At 39.8% G+C, this 27,269-nt stretch overlaps 1 protein-coding gene across 9 annotated transcripts in view; it reads left to right on the top strand.

Moving 5' to 3' along the window:
- CREBBP (CREB binding protein) overlaps positions 1–26,365 on the top strand; it is a 94,764-nt gene extending 68,399 nt beyond the window's left edge. For all 9 annotated transcript variants that reach the window (XM_035549088.2, XM_035549087.2, XM_035549084.2 and 6 more), the window contains 13 exons: positions 391–479; positions 5,950–6,030; positions 6,717–6,773; positions 8,670–8,747; positions 9,241–9,308; positions 13,624–13,774; positions 14,575–14,721; positions 15,160–15,273; positions 15,555–15,720; positions 17,167–17,334; positions 20,851–21,012; positions 21,267–21,548; positions 23,174–26,365. In XM_035549088.2, the coding sequence (XP_035404981.1) occupies positions 391–479; positions 5,950–6,030; positions 6,717–6,773; positions 8,670–8,747; positions 9,241–9,308; positions 13,624–13,774; positions 14,575–14,721; positions 15,160–15,273; positions 15,555–15,720; positions 17,167–17,334; positions 20,851–21,012; positions 21,267–21,548; positions 23,174–25,345 (3,735 nt within the window). In that variant the 3' untranslated portion in view covers positions 25,346–26,365. The remainder of the gene's footprint in view (positions 1–390; positions 480–5,949; positions 6,031–6,716; positions 6,774–8,669; positions 8,748–9,240; positions 9,309–13,623; positions 13,775–14,574; positions 14,722–15,159; positions 15,274–15,554; positions 15,721–17,166; positions 17,335–20,850; positions 21,013–21,266; positions 21,549–23,173) is intronic.
- The last annotated feature ends 904 nt before the right edge of the window (positions 26,366–27,269 follow it).

The raw sequence follows: 27,269 nt of genomic DNA, 5'->3' as shown, positions 1-27,269 counted from the left end.
GAAATAAGGAAATGAAAGTGCTAGTAAAAGTTTAGCTTTTTATTGGCATGCTAAGAGCTAAAAAAAAAGTGGATAGCATCGTTCTTGCTGTTAATCTATTATTGTATTTTTCTACCTTGGAGAATACCTTTTTTGATCATAAGCAATATTAAAATGCTTTGCTTCTTATGTCCATTGCAATAAAGTAGGTGACTAGAGGGGGTCAGCTTTTTAGTTCATATAGTTACTGTAATTCCAGTAAGAGAGCTTTACTAGTATATTTACAATAGCTTAGGAAAGTGTTATAAACATAATGTATTATGATATTCTTAAGCGTCGAACATGCCTAATAGATACTTGATTAATATAAGTTTACATTTTAAAGCATCTTTTCTCCCCATTGTTTTGCAGTATGAGTTTTCTCCACAGACCTTGTGCTGCTATGGCAAGCAGTTGTGTACTATTCCCCGTGATGCTGCCTACTACAGTTACCAGAATAGGTAAGTCCTTGACTTTTTTTTCTTCCCTTACTTGGGAAGCAAAATCCTCTGAGTTCTCTGCACTTGTGGAGGAGGATTATTAACCTTTTCTTTCCTTCATCTGCTAAATCAGGAAAAAGTTACTTGTTTATCCTTGCATGCTGTCCTTTTGCAGGTGACCCTTTAGCTTCCTCTACTGCAGGTTGATACACGCAGCACTTAAGTGCTTGCTATTAGCTAGGCTGCACCACTGAAGTAGAAGTTCTCCATGTTTTCCACAAAATCAGTAGCAGGCCTTACAGGAGGGAGAAGGACAGAACTGCAAAAAGGCACTGAGAGATGTATGTTGCCTTGTTCTGGGAGAACTACAGAAACATGCAGTTTTATTTCCAAATTACTGACAAAATTTGCAAAGCAAACAGTATGGTAATAAATTTTAAGACTCACGTTGTCTTCCCAGTTAGTATTTAATTCTTTTTAAACTAGCTTTGACTTAGCATTGGAAACTTCCCAGATTCCATGAAAAGCTAGGAAAATAATACTCTATATTAAATTTTTATTAATACTAGGATTTGATGTTAGTATTATTATTAAACAACAGTATTTTAATATTTTCCGTTTAATACTTAAATCAACAGTTCTATAATGGATAACAAAGCGAACTTAGAACTTAGCTTTGTTCTTGGGTTTGGTCCCTTAGTTTGTTTTTTTTCCCTCCAAAAAAATTACGAAACATAAACAGGCTAAGAAACAAACTTCCTTTTCCCTGTTTAAAACAAAGTTATGAATTTCTTTGCAGAGGCCTGACAGTCTATCAGTCTTACAACTTCGAAGTGCCACAGCAGGCTATTGTCTAACTGAGGTTGTGGAATGAATCTAGACAGTCAGTGCTTGCATTTAGTCTCTCTTAAAATGATCCCTACATCACAAAACACATTGTAAGGGGGCGCAAGATTGTTGTATACCACATAGCCAAAGCAGTTCAGATATGGGAGATGAAAACACGTTGGGTCTGAGGTGGCTTTTGTGAGGCAGATAGTATTGTTATGAAGGAATGTAAATTCAGAGGCTCTCATAAAAGGTTTTATACAGCTGCTGTGAACTCTCAAAAAAAAAAAAAAAAGTCAGCCTGAAGAGAAATAAAGAAATAAAATGCATTTAAATGGATAGTACTTCAGTAGCCACTGTGATCCTTAAATACCAATGCTGTGTGGTAGAATTTCAAATACTCTTAATATTATGCATCCAGATAGTACTGTATGTGAAAAGAATAGCAACTTCAAAAATAATCAAAGAAGGGGTCATTTTTCTTTGTTATACCTCTCCTGTTTAAGTTAGTAGAAAGTCATTTGGATTGCTCAGTGGAAGGCGATGTTGGTTGCTAGCACGAAGTACAGGGTTGATGGGGCAGTGGGTTCCTCTGGACTTGGTGGCATGCTATTTCAATTTCCTACCTGTAAAGTCCAGTCTAAAAAGGTAGTTACAAAAGGTGGAAAAGAGGCACTGGGAAAGGGAGGTGATCTGCCTCAGTGTCAATAGGCCAGCAACAGAACTGAACTAGACATAGATTTCTGTTCATCCAGGTACATTGAGAAAGGATTGTGGGCTTTTGGATTTTTTTTGTGACTTGGTTTTATTTTGCTTTTTTTTGAGGTTTTTATTTCAGGCCAATTAAATCTTGACTGATGAATGTTTTTTGTAGTGTGTTTGCTTTAACAAGATATTTCTGAAGATCAGTCATCAAATTTTAAGTGTACATTTAGCTTATCAGATCAGAGACCCCTCATTCAACAGCTGTATTGCTATAAAACAGTTAAATTAACTGTTTCCTATAACAAGAATTTTCAGATCTTAATTTTCTCTTAAAATGCTAAATCAGTGGAAAAAAAAAAAACTGTGGCTCCAGCTGATCTTTACTTGGTCAAATGTTCTGTAATTGGAAGATGTCAACATTGGATTTACTTGAAGTCCAATGTATTTCATAAACAAATTACAACTAAGAATATTTAGGCACCATTGAATAAATGAACTCCAGCACTGCAGTTCTGTGGTTAAAATTAGTTATTTGGAATAGAACTATTTGGCTTCCATACGTTACAGAGAAGCTTAGGTTAAAATAAGTGTTCAGAAAATATGCTTTTTGTGTCAATATCCATTTGAAAAAAGTGATTGGTGTTTCACATCAGTGCTAGCATTCAATTACTAATTTAGAATTTCCTTCAAGTACACTTCAATTACAGTTGGAAATTCACGTGTTAATGTAGAAACTAAGCCTTTTCTGGACTTTGATATTGAAACGTAATCTTATTCTTCTCTGATAAACGGGAATCAGTCACGTGAACAGTCTGCATTTGAAAAGCTTTTCATTTTTCATGTGTTGCAATAAGTACATTCCTTGGATTTTCTGACTGTTACAACTAAAATATTGTATGTTTCCTAAAGTTTTTGTTGAATATTTGTAGTGGCATGCAAAAATCAACGAATTTCAAGCAGGTCTCCATTTCTGAGGGTCCATGTTCATAATAACTTACAGTTACTGTTTCACCTTGGTTATTTTATGGACAGAAATTCATGATCTTCAGGTGATTCATTTTCACTGTATTTCAATTTTCATTTCTTCATTTTAATACCATGTATGAAGGCTTGACTCTTGCTAGCGTTAGGCTTTGGTTCTGCAGCACGTAAAAATCCCGTGCTCCGCTTCGATCTGTGGATTGCTGGGGAACCGCAGCGCTGGTCTCCTGCAAGACCGAGCTTCCCGTAGCTGCAGCGTGAAGCAAGGGTGAACAATCGGGACCAGTGGAGCTAGTTAGATTTGTGTGGTGTGTCCTTAATCCAATATTGAAGGCAGCTTTGCTGCCCAGCTTCAGAGGAGCACTTTGAAAGCCCATAAATGGTTCTGAAAATGGATCAGAATTAACTATTTCTGGGATTGCTTAAATGTAACAGTATTTATAGAGGCCTTGATCAGGGATTTTTTTCTTTACATACACCCCTTTTGTTTGGGTCCTCGTGTGTTTCAGTCCTTCCCAATTTGACTCCTAAAATAAGCAACCTTGTTAATAAGGAAATAATCAGTGGGGATTAGTGTTTGTGGGTTTGTTTTTTGTTTTTAAATTGAAGAAAATTTTAGAGGGGATGACTTGAAAAGAAAAGTGGACAATGTGTAAAAAACGATATAAACTGTCACCTTTATTATGGCTCTAAAAAACATACTAGAAGATACTGTATTGTTTCAGAGTATGGGCTGAGGAGCAAGTGAAGTCAGTGTAAATGAGATGTGAAGTGTCACTACCCACTCCCAAAATGCTCTTCTGTAATATTGCTCTGTAATAGTTGTGAAATATTTATCACTCCCAGTGATTACAAAATAGTGGAATAAATCTTTTCTGCTGGCCTCATTCTGTTGCATTAGCAGCTCCAAAAGCCTTGCTTTTGCTTGAGAGGATGATGTGTTTAATCCTAGTTGAGCTGACCCAGAGAATTCAAGTCACTTGCAGTTTAACTTGCGGTAGGCTGGCAAGCAGGGAGCAGACATTTTAGCTCACATGGTTGCTATCAGAGTTGCAGCTGCCCTGCTGGTAAGATTGTTACATGGATATGTCAGTATGGGCTATATTAACTAGAATAAAATACACCTTTTTCCTCTTTGTGTCGCTGCACGCCCAATCCCACAGCAGAAGCAGCATTCAGTGTGCTGCTGCATTTAAGTGGTTCTTGGCTGGCTGGAGTAGCTCTTGAAGCCTGAGCCAGCTGGCAGAGTTTGCAGAAGTTTTAAGGCTCTTGTAAATTATGCTATGGTAACACAGACCTGGCTCCAGTTTGGCGAAGATGCAGATCACTCTTAGGAACTTCTTTCCTCGATTCTTCGGGCACTGCTGAAGGACCCAGTCCCACTTGCTTGCATTGTGTTTTACAAGCATTTTAAAAATGTCTGGTGGTGACCTCATGGCCAGTGCGTGTCGCAGGAAGAAATCCTGATCCGTAAATTTCAACAGAGGCCTATAAATGGCTTCTGTTGTCTCACAGTCTTGGAGATCTGTCACCTGGCTTCCAGTAGTTTAAGTGTCTGAGTATGTGTTTTAAGGGGCAAGCTGCCATAGTTAATCTCCATCCCTTAAGTTGTTGGTTCATTGTGACACTGAGTCTTGTTTGATGCCTTTTATACTTACCGTTCTTACAGTTCTAGCGTTTGAGTACTAAAACTGCATCTACTGTGCTGCCATCGCTGCTTATACTCTCTCACTCCTGATCCTCCATAAAGCTCCTTTATTTTGATGATCCTTTGTGGCCTTCCTGCATTTTACAGCTGTGGCCTCTCTTTGTTACCTTTGTTCATGTGTGAATTCATATCCTTTCCAAACATTTAGCCTCTTGTTTTTTTTAATGACCCTGACAACTTTGGTTCCAGTTCATCTGAAATAAAACAAAACAAACAAACAATGCCAAAAAAAAGTTCTGTGTAATTTAGATTTTTTTTTTCAAATGCAGATTGTATTTTTGTAGAGTTTCATTCCAATTTACTCAGCTCTGCTTGTTAAATTGCAATATTGGTTTTGCTGAGTATAACTTGGATTGGCTGTTGGTCTGGGGACCAAAAATTCTCTGTCTTGTATTCAATTTGTAAAGCTTAATTGCACATCCTTAACGTATTTGATAAATATATTGTATGTATGTACAATATTTAATGTTGTTCACATATATACATATATTGTATTTATATAGATAAATGGCTGGAAACTCTGACCCATAATTGCATTTCTGTTAAATGTTTGTCTAGAGTATGGATTTGGTTTCATTTATATTAAATAATATAAGCTGAGCAATTGGTCACATTTGATCTTATAGTCAAATAACTTTTGATTTAATATTTTTATAGATTTTTTCAATACCAAGTGTTTCTGCTTTTATAGTTTTTACTGACAACCAGTAAATGCTTTCAGCATATTTTCTAATTGCTTAAATCTGTAAAAGTGTGTTCTTAAAGCTCTTTGACAGGCTATTTTTTTAACCAAAGGAAACTTGATCAGACTAGAGCCTGGAATCAAAGAGCATTTTTTCCCTAAGTGATGCAAATCAAATCCAAATTCTTAAATTTGAAGTCTGTATCTACGTAGCGCTTGGTAGCTACTTCATTTATCCTGCCCAAATTTTGAATCTGACGCTCGACTATTTGTTAGTAATGATGGCCGAAATGTATAAAATGAGACCGAATGCTAATCTGTGCTTTGCCTTGGCTTTCTGCTCTGTGTTGTCTTGGTGTTTGCGTCCTACCTCTTACGTCTGTGCTGTTTGTTCCCTTCCCTGTTCTCTAATCCTGCCCTTCCCTCCCCTCTGTTCCTTCTCATTGTCCACACTGACCCATCAATCAACCAACAACGCCCCCCCTTTCGTCGTGGTGATCTGCCCTGCTCTGGTTGGTGGCTCCGTGCTTGGGTGGCTGTATATTGTGCTGGACCAGTTCACCCAAATATGGCCTTCTTGCTGACAGGTATCACTTCTGTGAGAAGTGTTTCACTGAAATCCAGGGGGAGAATGTCACCCTGGGTGATGACCCTTCCCAGCCTCAAACGTAAGTCGGTTCCTTTCTCTTTCACATTTCGTTTTTAGAAGGAGGGGGGCAATGTGTAGTCCTGATGCAAACATGTGGTGTCGATGGGGAAATGCTGGCTTTCTTGTTAATGAGAGATTTTTGCAGTAACAGGTAACAGTTGTTACTGTGCGAAGTCTGTGCAGCAGTGTCTGGTTACGCTGCTCACTGAAATAACGTGGTTGGGGCGGGGGGAGAAGGAAGCTGTGTCAATAAATGTCACTAATCCCTTATCTTTTCAAATGAAAGACTTCTGCTAATCCTGATGTCTCGCCTTTTGAAGCACAGCTTTTGTTTATGAAACCAATGGCTTGTCTTTAACCTGGCCAGAGAATAAGATGCCCTAAGATTTATGAGGAACACAAGCTGCTTTGGAAGGTGGCTGCTTTACTGACAATAGCTTCCCTTGTTCTTTGTGATGTAAAATTTGTGTATATACTTGGCTATTTATTATTTTGTTTTTAATTTACCACAGAAAATTAAATTGGAAAAATATTTTCTGTAGCTTAAAATAAAATGAACTGAATTACTTTCTCAGAATAGAAAATGCCGATGTGCTTTCTTCAGATTTGGTTTGCTTATTTGCTGCAGTTCAGAATAGCATGATAATGTCTCAGCCTCTGATATAAAGGTAGTACTGAGTTTTCATATTAACTCTTTGTCTCTAGAACCATCTCTAAAGATCAGTTTGAGAAGAAGAAAAATGACACACTAGATCCTGAGCCGTAAGTAACCATGCCATTCTTTTTAAAATAGTCTCATGACTTTCACTTGTTCTTTAGCCAGCACTTCAGAAATTAGACAGTGAATAAAGTCTTCCTATTTCCTTCATTTCTGCCTAAACACACTAAAATCTTTCTCTAGAGTTCATAGCACAACATGCAAATTTGATGTCCACCATCGATAACCAAGACAAAAACGTGAGCCCCTTTTAGTGGACTGTTTCTGTTTTACTGAAATAAAAGCCTAGTGTTTGAGTGCTATGTTCTTCCCCTGAATATTTGGGTACCTACAAATGCTCAAAGGGAGGGGGATTAGAAATCAATCTAGCTGCAAATTTACTTCTTAAATGTGAACTTTTCTAATGGCTGCTGCTGCTGAAAGGGAGCTCATGTTCTCTGCTGCGTGGTTCTGCCCTGCTGCTTTGCACCACCCTGGTGCACTTAGGTGAGCTAATTCAGGCTGTTGGGTGCCTGTCATACAGTGGAAAACTAACCCAGGACAAAAAAAAAAAAAATGGGTGGGGGAAATTCCATTCCTGCTGGGGTAGTGATCTAAAATGGCCCAGTAAAGGTGCAGAAAGCACCGAAACTGCATCGCTGTGGGTGGGACAGAAGAGCAAGATCTCTTCTGGTGGTGACCTGCTGCCTTGTAACCCCCTCATGTAACTTACTGCTCCTGTAACCCAGCTACATGAGATGCTGAATGCTGAGGAACAGGATGCAGTTAATCGCAGGACCTTTCTAAATTAAATAGAGAGACAAGTTGAAAGAGTTTAAGATTGTGCTAAGCAAAAAAAAAAAAAAAAAAAAAAAAGGTTGGCAGGTGTTTTAAGTAACTTTCAAATAAAGCCAAGAGTATAAAAGAGTAATTTCTAAGGCGTGTTCTGCAAGGCACTGCACAACCTACCTAAAAATGGCCCTCCATTGTACCGAGCATTTCATACCAAGCCGCAAGCATGGTGGGTGTGCACCTGGGAATTCAGCATTTTTCTCTTCAAATTTAGCTAGACTTCTAAAAACGCGTTTTTCTCTTCACCTGAGTGCTCAGCCACTGAAAGGCATCCTCCTTACTTGAGTCTGTTACCCATGGGAAGTTCAGTGAAAGTCATGTGGGATATTCCTGTAGTAGCATTGTAGTGGTACTCCTGTTGTCCTTAACGAGCTTCTGCAAGATTTGATCTTACTGCTGTTCTGTTCTCTGGCAGTTTGATATGTAACACATTTTAATACCTTTTCTCATCTTTGCAGATGCTAGATAGAGCTCCTTTGTCAGCCTTTTGATGATGGGCTGCTGAGCTAAGACCATTGCATTTGATTCCATAAACAGTGTTGCAGGTCTTAAAAGAGAATTTTATTTTTTGACATATGTTTAAAAAAGAAAAAAACACAGTGTTGCAGAGCTATGCAGGCGAAGACAAGTTAATACATGTTTTCTTGGCACAGTTATTCACGAATGACTAGTTTTTACATTTACAGTAAGTTGAGCAACCATTTAGTCAGCTTGTGGTTGTTGCAACAATTGAAAATTAAATCTGTGAAGGTATTGTTAAGCAGAATTCTGTGGAGCTGGGAAAACTCAAAGCTCCACTTAGAAACAGATAGAAATGATTCAGGAAGTTTTGCACAAAAACAAATTTCACATTTTTAACTAATAAATTTAGTACATTTTACAAGTCTTTATATATAGATGTATAGATGATATGTATATATAGATGTATATCCTATTTGCACATGAGATAATTAGATGCATATCTGAAGCTGTTTAGCGAGTACTGTTTTTAACTGGTGTATAAATTGGATCTGCCAAAGTTGATTCAGTTCCTAGCAGAGGGTTAGACAATTCTGGAAAATTACCTGCCGAACAACAAAAGTGATTGGCTGTTATTTTTTTCTTCTCAGGTTTGTTGACTGCAAAGAGTGTGGTCGGAAGATGCACCAGATTTGTGTATTACATTATGATATTATTTGGCCTTCAGGGTAAGATGTTTGTTAGCTTTTTAACCCCTGTATAATAAGAGAGATGTTTATATAATTAAGAATTTTCTGCATTTGCTTTTTAATATTCAGTTAGTGTCTTTTAGTAGTTGAGTACAGATGGACAAAGCATTTCTAAATTTTTTTTTGCATTTGTGGTCTCATTTCACTATATTCAGGTGAAAACAGACGAAACAAACTTGTTCATATACTCATGTTTCTGTGGTTTCTTTCTAAAAATTAAACAATGGAAGCTGATTGGAGGTAGGTATGTGTACTAACTAACAAATGCAGTTCTATCTGCTTAGTAGAACTCAACCAGTTCAGAAGGGCTTTAAGTCCCTCAAAAACGAAAAGGTGTAAGCTGTTCAAATCCAGAGAAGAATACATTGTACCTTGACAGTTAATATTGTGTGTTCAAACTTTGACCTTAAGGTAGCCAGTAGCAAGGCTTTATTTATTTATAAGTTTTTGGCGCTTTTTTTTTCCTCTGCAGGTTTGTTTGTGACAATTGTCTGAAGAAAACTGGTAGAACACGTAAAGAAAACAAATTCAGTGCTAAAAGTAAGTTTGTTTCCATTTGTGTGTTCAATTTTTATTTTCTCCCTGCCATCACTAATTTCTTCTTTTGCAGTTTTTTTAATATGTTAGCTTTTTTGATTGAGACTTTCTGTTGTCATGGTAGACAGTATGAGAACAGTTGCAAAATGGGGAGTAGCGTCACCCAAGGCTTCAGTAGCTGTTAGTATTTTATAGACCTACTCTTCATGAGTTTAGTCAGCTTTAATGCTGCCTGATGTCCTTAGCATCTATGTGCCTATTTTCCCTGAGACTTAAAAAAAAAAAAAAAAAAAAGAGGGAAAAAAAGGAAAAAAGAAAGGAAAGGAACGGAAAGGAAAAAGGAAACAAAAGGAACAGAAGAAACATTAGACTGCATGTACACGTTTCCATGTGGTATTGAAACTGAAGTAAATTAGTGTCACATCTAGGCCCTTCAAAAACTATGTAGTAACAAGTTGCACTGCATTTCAGGCATACTGTGGTGGTGCCAAACACTAATGTCGTTCTAGAGTTTTTCTTGCTTCTAGAGTGGACTGTGGTATAAGAACTGTCAGATGGAATAAGTAGCCAATAGCATCATATGTGTAGGTTTGGAAGTAACTGTTGTTGTAACCTTGTTGAAATGTTTACTGAAGCATGCCAAAAACTTCTAGGATCAAGTAGTCTCCATCTCCTTAATAATCCTCATACAGGCGTTCCTTGCACACAGCTAACATCAGAGAGAATAATCTGAGAACCTTTATGCACTGTAGAGGACTGTTGTGGTTTAGCCCGGCTGGCAGCCAAACACCACACAGCCGTTCGCTCACCCTCCCCCCTCCCTCTCCGGGATGGGGGAGAGAAACGGGAAAGTGAAGCCTGTGAGTTGAGATAACGACAGTTTATTAAGACAGGAAAAATAATAACAATAATAATAATAATAATAGTAATAATGTGTACGAAATAAGTGATGCACAACGCAATTGCTCACCACCCGTTGACCGATGCCCAGCCTATCCCCGAGCAGCCGGCCCCCCCGCCCCGGCTAGCCACCCCTATATATTGTTCAGCATGACGTCAGATGGTATGGAATACCCCTTTGGCCAGTTTGGGTCAGCTGTCCTGGGTCTGTCCCCTCCCAGCTCCTGCTGCACCCCCAGCCTGCTCGCTAGCAGGACAGAGCGAGAAGCTGAAAAGTCCTTGGCTTGGTGTAAGCATTGCTCTACAACAATTAAAACATCAGCATGTTATCAGCGCTCTTCTCATCCTAATCCAAAACATAACACCCTGCCAGCTACTAGGAGGAAAATTAACTCTGTCCTACCTGAAACCAGGACAAGGACAAAAGCCAAAAAAAAAAAAAAAAAAGCAGAGAGGCTATTATGGGAAATGCAGTGTCAACAGCATAAAGTAGAAAAATAGTTCAGAAACAGTGATTCAGATGTACTTTGAAGAAATCCAAACAAAATCCAAACAAACTTCAATGGCTAGAACATGCAGGTGTACTTGATCTCTCCCTCGTTCTTCGATCCTTTGAAATTCTGGGTGTTACCTCGTCATACAATGTTTGTGAACCTGAATCTTCTCCATTTTAATAAAGGAGTGGTTTTGCATTAAAGATTTTCATATGATCATATGTGGTTGATTGTATTTCCAGCATAGTAAGAGATTTTAAGTGGGATAACTAGGAGGCATTGATTTCCCTTTCCTTCTCATTGCCTATCCTGTTTTCTTTTTCCCATAATGATTTGAGTCCTGCTGCCAGCCATAGCCTACTGGTGGGCTCAGCTATTGAGATCAGTTTTGTGTAACAGTGCTGTAATAGAAACACAAGAACTGGGAAGGAAAGCTTCCTCTTGTTGTCAAAAACCTTGGTCTTACTATGGACATAAAAACAAATACGAGTGGTGAATGTTTAAAACATTAACATGTTTCCTTTCCCCTCTTTTCACTCCCCATAATAACCCTTACTGAGTTATCATCAGTATTTCTACACACTCTCAAACATGTCATCACTCCTAATGATCAAGAAAGCACATCCCTCAGCTGAAAGCTATTGCTCAGCTGTTCTGGTGACATAATGCATATTAAATAAAACCAGTTATCTTAACCACATTTGCAAGTAAATTGCATAAAGCTGATAGCAGACTAAATACAACCTGTAAACGAGTGTACAGCTGGGGTTTGCTGTGAAGTTCCTATCTGTTGAAGAATTTTTCGTACTAAGAAAATATATAAATATTGTTTGACTAGTAGCTAATGCAGAAAATGTTTCAAAGCCTAAAGATATCCTGACAAATAAGTCACCTAAAGAAGCATCCCGACAAAAAATGACAGTAAGCCAGAAGTCTGACTTTCTTCCTGTCTGTCCTATTACTCATCCAGTAACCAATATTTGCCATTGCTACTACAACAAAACTTCTGTACTTAGGCTGCCTGAAAACCTTACTACATTGTTATCGGTTTGGATACCGTTCTTCAGATTTGAACTACAGTTTTGATAGTCATAGAGTCATAGAATATCCTGAGTTGGAAGGGACCCATAAGGATCATCGAGTCCATCCATTCAGTCCAAGTCCTGAGCTTTTATTGGAAGTACATGTGTTAGATGTGTCCAAGAAACAAAATATGGTTGCTTTTTAAAAGAATTTGAAAGTTCTCATATATCAAAATACGTGGCTTTTAGATCCATTCCTTACAGTGCATGTAATCTTAATGCTCCTTTTTTATCTATCTTATTTGGCCCTTTTCTTAATTTTTCGAGTCTTTTTGCATTGCAGCATAAGGGAGAAGCAGATATCATTTGGTTGCTTAGCATTAGAAAGATGGTAAAATGAAAACACACTAAGACTGTAGATTTAACTAAAAGAGCTTTCTAAAAATGTACCAACTCATTAGCAGAAATTGAGCTGTTTCTACTTTTTCTTGTTTGTCTTGAAAGAAATCAAAACTAAATGTTTTCTTCAGAAAATATCTGAAAATTCTTTAAAATCAATCACCTTCCGTTATATATGGAAATCCCAATATCTTTAGCCAGTACTGTGTTGGAATATGTAAAGGAAATAAGTATCTTTGTACTTTAACCTTCTTTCAAATTATTTTATTGATTGCCGTCAGTGTTGTGTCACTGATGTTATAACCAAAGAACCTCACTGGACAAGGGGAAAGACTGAAAGATGTAAAATAAGATTGTTGTGTTTGACAATTTGTATAAACCGATTGCAAAATAAGCATTCAAGTATGTAGAAAGTAAGATCTTCCTTTGAGTATACGTGGCTCCATTCCCAGTGTCGGTGCCTAAAATAATTTTTATCAAAGATTTTTTATTGCAGCATTCTATATGCAAGCTCAGTAGTCAGGAAGAAGAATCAACAGTGTTGTGTCAGTAGCCAGATAACAACTGAAAAATGAGTCAACAGAGAGCTGAAAATCAAATGCATGTTAGTAAAATGAACATCTGTAGATTGAACCATCATTTTAGCCAAAGATAGTAGGTGGGCCATAGAAAGTAGAAATATTAGTGTTAAAATAAATACAAACAGTAAGGTAAGAAAAGTGGTTATTAATCTTCAAGTCAAAGCAGTGAGCTACTTTTGTTTTCTTAATTTAAAACAATCTTCATCTTAATTTCCGTAATTTGTTGTGGATTTATTTGAAAACTTTCTGTATTAGTACAAGAGCAGCTATGCAGACAAAAGCTAATTGTAAATGTAAAGACTTAGAGAAGGGATCTGGACAATATGGGGACTTGAACTTTTAAAGACCTGTATCACTGTGCAAGAACTATTCAAGCTTTATGTGCAGATTACTGTAACTGTTCCATCTAAAAGCTCTCAAAAAGAAAAGAAAAAGCAATGAAATCTCCATTGAAGTCAAAAGGCTTTTCATTTCTGTTGATTTGCTTTGCTTGAAAAGGTGTGGCATTGAGCCAGATCTATAAAGTGATGTAATCTCTGTCAAACAGCCAAATAGTGTTTTTGTTAGGAGAAAACATTTGCAGTGTTCATAAAATAAGCCTGCAAATTTAAAAAAGCTACGTAAAGCCTTCTTTGTTAGTTCACTTACTAAGTAATTTTTCCACTGTAGTGGTTTTAGTTTCCATGTAACTGTATGAATGCTTATGCTCTGGTTAAAAACACGGGTTGCTTTGCTGTTTTAATTTTGGCTGTAAAAAGAAAAAACATCGTAATTTTCATATGAAGGTAAAACAAAGGAAGAAAGTATAGTTATGCAGAGAAGTGAGCTGAGACACTGTACAAACATGATAACTGACCCTGAAATGAAGTGGTTTCACTGGTATTAACACTTGTGTTGTCATGTTCTCCCCCTTCAATTCCAGGGCTACAGACTACTCGTTTAGGAAATCATTTGGAAGATAGAGTAAACAAGTTCTTGCGGCGACAGAATCATCCTGAAGCTGGAGAGGTCTTTGTCCGAGTGGTAGCAAGTTCAGATAAGACCGTAGAGGTTAAACCAGGAATGAAATCCAGGTTAGTAATATTAATTGCAATAAACACAATCTTAATATTTTATTATGATGCCTTCCTGCACACATATTGCCAAACTGTGCCAATTTACACCTGAATCCCTTTGCAGAAATTTGAAACTTAGGCATGAATAAGCAGGTTATGAAAGGTAAGAAAAAGTAGTACAAAGCAAATGATCTTGGAGGAGGTTGACAGCTTTATTTGGACTGTTTGGTGGGCATGTGGAGGGACACTCTGGTTTTGGTTATAATACTCTGACTTTGTATTACTAAATCTAGAGGGAGAGTCTGACCATGCTTTGGTTAACGTTACTGAATACATAGTTTACTTTGGAACATTTGCTGAGATTGTTACTTACTGTTCCTTCAATTTGTTGTGTTTTATAAATACTTTAGCTTTCAGAAGTTATTATTTAATCTACTTAATGGTAAATGAAAAACTTGAAATTTTTATAAAGTATTTGGGATTTAATTCATAAAGGTAATGTCGGCGTCACGTCATCGTAGCGCATCAGGTTTTTTACTCTGCAGTATATTTAAAAGCTGGTGGTTTCTGAGGGTGTTCTTGTATTCAGTGCTTGCCTATGCAGTCATATGTTAACTATATGGACAGTTTTCCCATGAGTTGTGCAGTGACAGGCTCTGTTTTAATACAGCTGTGATCTGACCCTAGTTTAACTTCTGCATAAATATTTCTAATGAGTTAAAAGGAAGTTAAAAAGAGTTTTCTCCTTCTGGTAGGATGCTGGTTTAGTGACTGTCTTTTTTTTTCTTCTTTTTCCTTCCTGTCACTCTTTTCTCCAGATTTGTGGATTCTGGTGAGATGTCAGAATCCTTCCCTTACCGTACCAAAGCTCTATTTGCATTCGAGGAGATTGACGGAGTAGATGTATGCTTCTTTGGCATGCATGTACAGGAGTATGGCTCAGATTGTCCCCCTCCAAATACAAGGTAATCTTTCATTTCTATACCAGTGGCTCATGCACAGAGAACATCTTGCTCCATTCACTGGGAGATTACTTTCAACCACAGAAGAGTGGGAGATGTGTTTCAATTCTGTGGCTGAAATAAGTCCTACAGTGCAACTGCAAATGACTTTGAAGGGGACAACTTAACAAAAATGTTATAATTTCCAAAATTTTGTTTGTATTATCTATTTAAGTTTACCTCTTGATATATATTCTTGCTGTATTAAAATGTTACCCATCTTTTCATTCTGAGGGCTGTTTAAATCATGTTAAGATGCTTAAATATTCATTAGAATAATACACAATCATCTTTTTTGTTCAGTATGGTTGTATATGTACCTTCTGTAAAAGTCAGTTCTCAGTAGAAAAAAATGTAGTTCATCTGTACATCATTTTTTTCATTCTTCTCTCATTATTATAGACGTGTGTACATATCGTATCTAGATAGTATTCATTTCTTCCGCCCCCGTTGTCTCCGAACTGCAGTTTATCATGAAATCCTCATTGGATATTTGGAGTACGTGAAGAAACTGGGGTAAGTGAAATCTCTTGTTAAGAAATGGTTTTTTTTCTTAGCATTTTGTTTATCCAGGATGCCAAGTAGCCTTGCACTTGGAGTAGTCTCTCTTTACTTTTGCCCTTTCTGAGGCCTGTGGAACACGTGCATTTTCTGCAGTGGGAAGAGTGTTTGGATTTTGTCAATAAGGTTGTTCTTCTGTCATTAGGATTCTTTCTTTCATTCTGTCTGGCTGAGTTAATTTAAAGATGGTAATCAATATCGTTAAGGTTCTTTTTTTGTGTGTATGTAAATTGCAGGTATGTGACAGGACACATCTGGGCCTGTCCTCCAAGTGAAGGAGATGACTATATTTTTCATTGCCATCCACCTGATCAGAAAATACCCAAACCCAAACGATTACAAGAATGGTATAAGAAGATGCTGGACAAGGCATTTGCTGAGAGAATCATTCATGACTACAAGGTTTGCTACTGTTTATTTGCTGAATTATTTTTTATGGGCTTTTTATTTGAAGATAGCTAGTATTGTCTCATAAGATGTAAAACTGTGGTAGTGTTGTATGAGTGTTTTTATTTTCAGCTAGCTAGTGTCTTCATTTCCTTAAATTTTCTGAAGTTCTACTTTTCAGATTGGAAACTCCTTAGGGTTGGCTTCTGCCTTATTAACACTTTGAACAAAAACACTACACGAATTAGAACCAAGAGGTGTATCTTCTTAAAAGCTTTCGAGCAACAGTGTTATCTGGGAAATTTGGGGCAGTGTAGTCCTTTTGCATTTCTTCTTAATGTTTTTTTGGGGAAATAAATCATTTGGTGAAGCTGTGCATCACTGAAGGTCATGGGCTGTCTCTGTTTGCTTTCTTCACTGAGCATGTGAATTGTACAGTTCATGTTCTTCAGTCAACTCTGTAAGAAATGCTGCAGGCATTCCTAAAGTGGACCCGTGGCATCCCTACTCAGGTGCTTAAGGGAGAGAGGAATGAGCAAAAGCAAGTGGACTTTCCTGTACTGTACTGACTGGTTAAAAGGACAGGGTCATCAGTATTAGCTTGTGCTGAGGGAGGGTAGACACTGTTTGTGGTGATTCTGGAGGATCAGGTGGAATATGGGACCTAACTAGTATGAAATTTAAAAAAAAAAAAAAAAAAAAAGCTTATAAAAATGGCTTCTTCACTTGAAGAAAAAGGATGGCTTTTGTAGTCACACATGTACCCAAGGCAGTAAGTTAAGAGTGGAAAAGGTAGCATTTGCCACTCCCTACACATGCTAAAATTTACATGAATTTCTTAATGGTAGTGACAGTGCAGGAAAAATAATTGATGTTTTGATTGTAAATGACAGTTACTAAATGTGTGGAACAGAACAGCATAGATCAAACCCTGTCATCTGATGTGAAGTAGCAAAGAGCTAGAATCTCTCTTTCTTTGCCAATAAGCTGGTCTTGATTGGAACCCAGTAGTGGGTTCCCAGATGAAGAGCTCACAGACTTTCAGATTTGTCAGGGAAAGGGTTAGATGAGACGCACTTGCTGTTGGTTCTGCTCTTGTTCAGAAGCAGTGTAGGAAAAGCTCAGTGGTGGGGCTTGATTTTTAATTGGTGTACTTAGCAGGGAAGGCTTTGTTACCTTTTCCAGGATTATCCCTGTCTCTACCATCATGCACCCGTTGCGTGATGGAGGTTCAGGAGAGCCTCAGCAGCCCTCTTTCAAAGCTGAAGCAGGGAGTGAGCTGTTAGCCCTACTGCCAGACCAGATCTTTGCGCTGTTCTCAGAAAACAAGGCCTGCAAGGAGTGTACCATGGGCCATGAGCGAAGCACAGATGCTCAGTGTAGCATGGATTGCCTCTATGGTTCTCCCATCGCTCTCAGTGGTCTTCATTTATTTGTTCTTGGTATTGTGTCACTTAACAGGACATCTTCAAACAAGCTACTGAGGACAGGCTGACAAGTGCCAAGGAGCTGCCGTACTTTGAAGGTGATTTCTGGCCCAATGTCCTGGAGGAAAGCATTAAAGAGTTGGAGCAGGAGGAGGAGGAAAGGAAGAAGGAAGAAAGCACTGCAGCTAGTGAAACAACAGAGGTGAGTTAGCTTTACTTGTTGTATGTGCTTCTGGATCACAAAGCTGACAGTTAACACTTCAGTAAATTAAAGAGTTCACAGCCTGTAAGCTAGGAAAAAGGTCATTCACATCAGATCTTAAATCAGGGGTTCCTTTCATCTGCATTTCTGATTTTCTTCTTAGGTAAGAAGTATACTGAAGTCTTGTTACTTCATTAACGGAATTAGAAGTCAGTTATGTAGTTCAGCGTTTCTGGGAAGTGTGTTAAGCTACTTTTGGATTGCATCATGATTGCTACGTTGGCTTGCAGTCATTCAGCAGAGCTTCTGGTTCACACCTTTGCAAAGGTGTTTGTGTTTTAGAAGATGCTATATTTTTCAGAGCTAAATTAAATTTTGCCTTTATTTAATCAAAGATACTTGCAGTCACTTGCAATTAATGCTTCTGAATTTCAGTTCCCAACCGTTACAAGCTTTACACTGGTGTGAAATTTTGATCCTGATGGTGGTGTTCCTTCACCAGCATTCTCTTTGTGTGAATAATTTAAAAAAAAAAAAAAAACCACCTCCCAGCCAGAATTTCATTATTTATGTTTGTCTGGTTTGTATCTGTAACCAAATGGTTGTAGTGCTTTTATACTGTCCTTTTCCCTTGTGATTTACAGCAAGATATTTTGAAAATATAGTAGGAAAATCTGAAGTCAGGATCAAGGTGGAACCAGAAGCTTTAACTGGGAAGAAACTGCATTCAGCTTAGGTGCTGTGACAATTTGCATACAGTATGTATTACGTGTGATTGATGTGGAGCAATTTCATTTATGTCAGAAAGTTCCATCTATTAAATCTTACCGGCTCCTTCAAAGCTAATATAGTTTGCTGCTATTTTTATGGAACTGTAAAGTTAATGGCTTTCACCTTTTTCATTCTGAATGTAATTTTAAAATTTGAAATATTTCAACAAACATAGCAGCATAAAAGTAACTGAAAGGCAAGGCTTGAAATTTATGTTGCGGTATTCTTTTGTTAACAGTATCACTTTCAATAAATCATAGCCTGCCCTTGTAGCCTGCCATTCTGAAAATGCCAGGGTAAACATGTGCATCCAAGAGGCGGGAAAAAAAGGTGCTTTAAAATCCCCAGAACAGCTGTTAAACTCATGAGTTTACTTGAAGTGAGAAGACACAGCCATGACTGTTAAAATCCGTATGCTCCACTTAATGCCATTGCTGTTGCTTGGAGTGTGGTGGGAACAAAGTCTGCATCCAACTTTCTCAAGATGTTAACCAGAAATGCAATAAAAATGAAGCAGTGTGGTCTTTGCCCCTTGGCTCAGGAAAAAGAGTAAAACGAAAGCGTGAGGACTTGTCCAGTGCAGTCACCAGAACTTGCATCATTTTGTAGAGGAAAGTATGCCCAGCAACGGGGGATCTCCACATGTAGAAACAATTGATGAATCTTAGCAGTTTGCCTTGTATTGCAGTTGTACAGAACCTGTTTGTGTTTTTGTGATGTTCTTGTGATAAACTTCACGTATGTGGAGAGAAAGTTTAAGTCAAGTGTAGCTGAACAGTAGAGAGTGCCCCAGCTCTGCAGGCATCCTGAAAACATGGAGAAGTCAGCTGTGTAACTGCTGTCCTGTCTGAAGTGGTGCTCTGTGGAACGAAACGGAGGATCAGAACAAAATAGGAAAAACAAAAGTAACGTTAGGGATCAGAGATAACAGTACCGTCCTGCATTTTCCTACTATTACTACCATAGATCTCGTTTTCTCCTCTTTGTCTACAAACTTCCCAAGGAAGCTGGCTACAGATTGAAGGGATGCAAACATTTCTACTGCAGTCCAGAGATGGTCATGTAGTATGAAATTCAGTCCTTAACTGTACTGGGACAATGAGAAAGGACTTTGAGGTTCGCTGATTTTTAGGAGGAACAGGAGGAAGCGTCTAGGATGTTGAAGCTCACCCTAGGAAGGAGGAGAATTTGTTTGAAAGTGTGCCACAAGCATCGGTTAGAAGAGATTCTAAAGAGGTGGTAAATATTCAGGAGTTCATGAAAAAGGTTCTGAAGAGACAAGGTTCAGTGAGTAACCATGCCATTGGTGTCTCTGGCAAACCTGACTGAATCTGTTAAATGGTATCAAAATGAAAGAGTACAAAACCAATCTTCTTAAAATGTTTGGAATAGTTTTGTGTGATTGACCATGTATAAATTAAAGATGTAGTAGAAAGGAAACGGAATTACGCTGTCAGCTAAGTTTCAATCTATTTTTTCCTTTGATGTTCAAATTTTAGAACCTGTGTTGGTCCTCCAGAATGAATAGGCAGAGGGGGAGACATGCCATAATGCCGTCAGGGCGGTAGAAAACTTTGGGAAAGGAAGTCATAGGAACGTACTGAATTCAATTCCAAATACCTGCAAATCACTTAGAGCTCAGTCTGGCTTGCCCTTAGTTTTAATTTCCAAACAGCTTTGGTCAAAAAGTCAATAAAATTAGTTACCGAAAAAAACAAGGTTTGACAGGGAATTCCTGTCTAAGCCTAATGAATGGAATGGAAGATGGCAATGAGGCATATGGTCTACACATAGAACTGCTTCGTCAGTTGGAGTATTTTTGTTTTGTTTGAACACATGTGCTTGCAAATAAAACCTGTTTGCCTGTACGTAGTGTTCATGAAAGAAACTGTTGTATGTATATGTATCAGAGGATTTCAGTAGCTTATTTTTGCATTCTGCAGACCAACATTGTAGTAGTCAGGGGAATTTTATTGGGTGGTGTGCTCCCTGTTGGGAGTTTGTGTTTTGGAGCTTTTTGTTTGTTTGTTTGTTTTTCAGGGACATTAGAAATGTAAAACTGTTTCTGTTTTCGCAGGTCATCTAAATAGCATCATTTGCTTTTTTTTTTTTTTTTTTTTACTCTGAGTAGCATTCAGAATATGTTCACAGTGGTCTATGTTGTAATTATAAACAAGTGAAGGTTTTGAGGGCTTGTTATTTTTTGGAGTTACAGATGCAGTAGCAAGTCTTCAGGATTGGGAAAAATGTGTTTTGTTAGTTTCAAATCCTACATGTCCTTATCTATGCATTAGCCTTAGATTTGTTGATTGAAGTAATTAATTAGAACTTGAGCAAGCGTGTGAAGTCCTAAATGCACAACAAAGCAAAATCTACTCTTGTAGAATTTTTTTGAAGTCCATTCTATTTGTAACTCATTTTATTATCAAATGTCTTCAGGATTTTGAAAAACAAGCAATGGAAGCTGAAGTACGATGTTTGAGAAGGAAAAAACTAAACTGAAAATTGTTTAATGTATATGCATAGTTAAGAAAAAAATGGACTATTTTTAAACATTTTAAACTTCTTGCTCCCTGGTTTGACTTTTTATTTTTCCTGGAGGATAGGATATATTTAACACAGTATGGTTGATTTGCAGGCATTGGAACAAAGTTCTATTATTGACAGCAGAAGTGTTTCACTTTCAGCTGCAGTGAATGGGAGAGCACTATAAAGTTTAACACATTTCCTATGCATTTATTGCAGGGAAGCCAAGGTGACAGCAAAAATGCCAAGAAAAAGAACAACAAAAAAACCAACAAGAATAAGAGTAGTATCAGCAGAGCTAACAAGAAGAAACCCAGCATGCCAAATGTGTCCAATGATCTGTCTCAGAAGCTGTATGCCACCATGGAGAAGCATAAAGAGGTACTGTCAAAATGTGCTGTGTAAAGAGATTTTATTCCCGTAAATCGAGGCATGATGATAGAACTGAAAAATCAGGGAGAGTAAAGCTTTTGGTTATTCTGAGTTTTTTCAGTTATGTAACAACATATTGAAGAGATTACCATAAACTAAATCAACTAAATAACATTTGCAGCATAATGTTACTGCAACAGAACGTGAGCTTTTCCTGCAGGATTATCTAACATTGTTGGCTTTTTTTCCGTGTTTATCTGCAGGTCTTTTTTGTGATTCATTTACATGCTGGGCCTGTAATTAACACTCTGCCTCCCATTGTGGACCCTGATCCATTACTTAGCTGTGATCTGATGGATGGGCGAGATGCCTTCCTCACCTTAGCCAGAGATAAGCACTGGGAGTTCTCCTCACTACGCCGATCCAAGTGGTCCACGCTCTGCATGCTGGTAGAACTACATACTCAAGGGCAGGATCGCTTTGTCTATACGTGCAATGAGTGCAAACATCATGTGGAAACAAGGTGGCATTGCACTGTCTGTGAGGTACGTGTGTGTCACCTGACACTTCAACCAACCCGTTTTCTTTTGTTTTGTTTTTAAATATTGCCCAAAGTTCTTCCAAATTAAGCATATTCTGATGTAAGGAATGCTAAACCTTAAGGGAATTTGACTGCAACACTGGGGTCTCTCTTCTAGAATAAGTGCCTTTAGTTTCTCTGTGTGGAAACCTGCGATACTCTGGAATGGCTACAGCTGAGTTATTCCGCTATGGCTGTGTCAGTTAGCTCCTCTGCATAGACAAGCTTTTGCTTTAGGGAATTTCAGGATGAGGTGGTAGGGTGTGACACTGCCAGAGTAGTAGGCATCTGCAGGACAATAGCTCATACCCATGGAATGGATGTCCACGAGAGAGGTTAGCTCTGCTTTGTACGTGGTACTTGGTGTTGTAATGAGCGCAGCCAGGTGTGTGCCCAGGCTGCTGTGAAGCTGGGTGAGGAGGCTACCACAGTTCTTCATCGCTTTCTCTTCTGCCCAGCATTGGAGCTTGCTTGCCCTTCCGATCAGCCCAAATAATTGCTTCCTAACCTGGCTCAGTACTTTTAATGTCTGGTCCTATTACAGGATAGATCACTTCCACTGAACTATGTTAGAGAGCAATTACACGTGGAGTTATACAGATGGACTTGAGGGGAAGATAGCCTCTAGAGGGCTTGTGATGACCTCTGGCTGTAGCTGAACCAAAAAAAATTTTTTTTGAATAAGTGCAACCTAGTTTTTACACTGCAAGTTATTGCCAGGTTTGTGGTGGAATAATCTTAATTAATCCCTCTGAGGAAAGCATTGAAAAGAGCTTCTTGAGGCAAGACTGCAGGAAACGGATCGTACGGACTAGGGGAATTAAGTGGTGGAAGGAAGTGTGGCCTTTAAGTTTCTTCTGGGTACTTCTGTATGAGAGAGTGACCTTTCTCCAGGAAAAAAAAAAGCACAGGGCAGTGAAAATGCGGGTGTTTGAGCAGGTTTTCAGATAAGTGTCTGTCTCGGCATGAAACATGCACTTAGAGATTAAAAAATACATTTCAGGTTACAAATTATTTGTCAGTAATCACACGAAGAATAGTAAAACGGAGAGCAAAGCCCTGATTTTTAAGCACTTATGTAGGTTTGTTTGTACTGTTTGGAGGTGTCAGCTCTCCTTGTGTAGGTAGCCCAGTAGACACTACAGCAAAGTAAAGTTACCATACTCAAAAGGTAGGGAGGCACATCACTGCTATATAAGAAAAATGAAGAGACAGTTACAGCCCGTTTGCGTTATCACCCACAACAGTCAAGACCTGTGACTGCAGGCTCACTTTGCTGAAGCAGCTGATGGGGCTTCTGCCTTCCGCTGCCCAAAACTTCTGGCCCCAAAGGTCCAATCCCACTGTCCTGGGGGCTGCGCAGCCACTTCTCTACCTCAGTATACCAGGAGTGTACTGAAACTGGCAGCTGCTCGCAGCGCGTAGCAGTTGTCTTGCTATTGTTCAGCTGTGTGTTTGTACCCACTGAAAGTCAGTGTGCTTCCGCATCAGGGTCATGTTGCTCGCCTAGCAGCACTCTTGGTCCTCCTCTTTTACTGTTGTAGTTAGTGCTTTACAGATGACTGAACCCTGAATTTTCTTTGCTTTCAGGACTACGACCTCTGCATTAACTGCTACAACACTAAGAGCCATGACCACAAGATGGTTAAGTGGGGCCTGGGTCTGGATGATGAGAGCAACAGCCAAGGAGAGCAGCAGTCCAAGAGCCCCCAGGAGTCACGACGACTGAGCATCCAGCGCTGCATTCAGTCCCTTGTCCATGCCTGTCAGTGCCGCAATGCAAACTGCTCATTGCCATCCTGCCAGAAGATGAAACGGGTTGTCCAGCACACCAAGGGTTGCAAGCGCAAGACCAACGGTGGCTGTCCAGTGTGCAAACAGCTCATAGCTCTTTGCTGCTACCATGCCAAACACTGCCAAGAGAACAAATGTCCTGTGCCATTCTGTCTCAATATCAAACACAAGCTTCGACAGCAGCAGATCCAACATCGCCTGCAGCAGGCTCAGCTCATGCGCAGAAGGATGGCTACCATGAACACCCGAAACGTGCCTCAGCAAAGTTTGCCTTCTCCTACCTCAGCAACGCCTGGTACCCCTACACAGCAGCCAAGTACACCGCAAACACCGCAGCCTCCTCCCCAGCCCCAGCCTTCCCCTGTAAGTATGTCACCGGCCGGCTTTCCCAGTGTGTCGAGAACTCAGCCCCCCACTACTGTTTCAGCAGGAAAACCCGCAAACCCGGTTTCCGCACCTCCACCTCCGGCCCAGCCTCCGCCAGCTGCAGTGGAAGCAGCTCGGCAGATTGAGAGAGAAGCTGCCCAGCAGCAGCAGCAACTCTACAGGGTCAACAACATTAACAATGGTTTGCCTCCTGGTCGCCCAGGACTAGTAAACCCGACGGTGGGTTCAGTGAACCAGATGCAGCAAGTCAGCATGAATGTACCCCGGCCAAACCCTGTAAGTGGCCCGGTGATGTCCAACATGCAGCCTGGGCAGTGGCAGTCGCCTCCGATGCCGCAGCAGCAACCAATGCAGCCAGGAATGGCGAGACCAGTTATGCCGATGGCAACACCACAAGCAGTGGCTGGGCCCAGGATGCCAGGCGTGCAACAGCCGCCACGGAGCATCCCCCCGAACGCACTTCAGGACTTACTGAGGACCTTGAAATCACCGAGTTCTCCGCAGCAACAGCAGCAGGTTCTTAATATCCTTAAATCCAACCCTCAGCTTATGGCAGCTTTTATAAAGCAAAGAACAGCCAAATACGTGGCTAACCAGCCCGGGATGCAGCCGCAAGCAGGCATACAGCCCCAGCCTGGGATGCAGCAGCCGCAGACCGGCATGCAACAGCCAGGCATGCACACTCAACCAGGATTACAGAACATGAACGCGATGCAAGCGGGAGTGCAGAGACCGAGTGTTCCTCCCCAGCAGCAAGGGATAGGAGCTATGAATCCCCAGGGACAAGCGATAAACATTATGAACCCTGGCCACAACCCTAGCATGGCAAACATGAGTCCGCAGTACAGAGAGATACTGAGGAGGCAATTACTGCAGCAGCAGCAGCAACAGCAGCAGCAACAGCAAGGAGGGGCTGGCATGGCAGGAGGGATGGCAGGACATAGCCAGTTCCAGCAGCCTCAAGGACCGGGAGGTTACCCTCAGGCCATGCAGCAGCAGCGGATGCAGCAGCATATATCCATACAGGGGGGGTCCATGGGACAGATGGCTCAGATGGGACAGCTGAACCAGATGGGCCAGCCCGGCATGGGGGCAGACGGCACTCCCAACATTCAGCAAGCACTGCAGCAGAGGATCCTGCAGCAGCAGCAGATGAAGCAGCAGATAGGGTCCCCGGGCCAGCCCAACCCCATGAGCCCACAGCAGCACATGCTCTCAGGACAACCGCAGGCGTCTCATCTCCCTGGCCAGCAGATCGCCACCTCCCTCAGCAACCAGGTGCGGTCCCCAGCGCCCGTTCAGTCTCCCCGTCCCCAGTCCCAGCCGCCACATTCCAGCCCTTCACCGCGGATACAGCCCCAGCCATCACCGCACCACGTCTCTCCTCAGACTGGTTCCCCCCACCCAGGACTCGCAGTTACTATGGCTAGCTCCATGGATCAGGGACACTTGGGCAACCCAGAACAGAGTGCAATGCTTCCACAACTAAACACCCCGAACAGGAGTGCGTTGTCTAACGAGTTGTCTCTGGTCGGTGATACCACGGGGGACACGTTAGAAAAATTTGTGGAGGGTTTGTAGCATTATGGGAGCATCACTTTTTTTTTCCTTTCGTGTTCTTGGGACATTTTGTACTGAAAATTCAGGCATCTGGGTTGTTTTGAATCCTAGATGGAACTGCTGCTTCCTACACGTGGAAGAATGAATTGCTGTTTAAAAAAAAAAAAAAAACAATACAAAGAATATATTTTTTTGTTAAAGCCAGGCAGTTAAAATATCTGGTCTCTTTTGTGGGTTTTTTTGGTTTTTATTTTTTTGTTGCTGTTGACTCATACCTTTTTTTTAACGGGGAAAACAAGTTCATTATATTCATATTTTTTATTTGTATTTTCAAGACTTTAAACATTTGCGTTTAAAAGAAGAAAAATAATATTCAGAAACTGTTTCCTGAAATAATGCAACATTATAATGTATCCCGGTAACTTTGACACGTTGCGGGAAGATTTTTTTTTCTATAGCGAACTCTGCAGGCGTTTGAAGTATTACCCCTGGAAAGATAGGAATTGACTCTTGCACACAAAAACACACATTGGCCAATGCCAAAATCTTTGTCTTGCAGATGTAGAAATTGTTGCTTTGTTTCTCTGATAAAACTGGTTTTAGATGAAAATAGGGATGATCACTCTTAGACCGTGCTGATTTGAATAGAGAAGAAGCATTCTTTTCTTTCTTTCTTCTATGTGAAACTTGAAATGAGGAAAAGCAATTCTAGTGTAAATCATGCAAGCGCTATAATTACTATAAATAAGAAAATCCAAGAAGATTCAATCACTGTATAGAATGGTAAAAAAAAAAAACTCATTTCTTACTTATAATATCATATTGTTAAATAAACTGTGTGCAACAGAAAAAAGGGTGGTCCTTCTTGAATTCATGTACATGGTATTAACACTTAGTGTTTGGGTTTTTTGTTATGAAAATGCTGTTTTCAACATTGTATTTGGACTATGCATGTCTTTTTTCCATTGTATATAAAGTATTGCTTAAAATTGATATAAATTACTGAAGTTTTTAACATGTATTCTGTTCTTTAAAAATCCATGTAAGAATGTTTAAGGTTTTTATTTATTTATATATTTTTTGATCATGTTCTTTGTAAGACATGGCTATGAATATTCACTCATTACACAGAGCAGCCAGAGGCATCGGTAGGAGTGGCACGATACATGGAGTATTGTAGGGTAGCATGTCTGTTTTACAACACCCTTTAGTGATTGTTTCCTTTTCGGGGAGGGAGAGGAGAGGGGAATGGTTCCCATACATTTAATACTTACAGGTGTTCATCCATAAGGGTTAACTGGAATAAATTATTAATAGCTGTTGCTTTTTAAAATCTGCATTAATTTAGAGAAGGATCACCAATGAAAGGAAAATAGAGAGTATTGAGTTAATTCTAGGCTAATTTATTTAGTCTACAGTAAAATATGAACCTATTGACTTTAACACTATTTTTCTGCTGTTAACTCTGAGTCTAGATTTGAGGGTTTTCTGTGGAATAAAAAATAACAAATCATGTACATGTTCCCTTTAATATCCTGTCACCATGCCCTCATGTTCCTGGGATACTTGCCCCTTCTCCTCCCACTGAATTACTTTCTCCAAGTTAAAATCCAGGGAAACTTTCCCAGCGTAGGTGTGAGCTAAAACCACAACTAGCCTAAAATGCCGTCACTCAGACCTGAGGCTTCTCGATTACATGCAACTCACGTGGGACTCACAGCAAACCCAGCAACGCCCAGCAGCCTGCTCGTGCTCCGGGGGGGAGCACCTGGCCTGCTCGGCTTCTCACCTTCGGTTAGCGCTCCCCCCAGCCTTGCATTTTTAGGAGTGGGGCTGGGGGAGGACGGGGCGAGAAGAGCGCATGGTTTCTCTCTTGAAAGGAGAACTTTTGTCCCCGTGCTCTGAAAACAGTATTGCGCTGTGGCGCTACTCCCTTCTTAACTAT

This window comes from Cygnus atratus, chromosome 15 (assembly GCF_013377495.2).
Source record: "Cygnus atratus isolate AKBS03 ecotype Queensland, Australia chromosome 15, CAtr_DNAZoo_HiC_assembly, whole genome shotgun sequence".
NCBI classification, from domain to species: Eukaryota; Metazoa; Chordata; class Aves; order Anseriformes; family Anatidae; genus Cygnus; species Cygnus atratus.
This window is presented reverse-complemented; position numbering and strand designations above follow the sequence as displayed.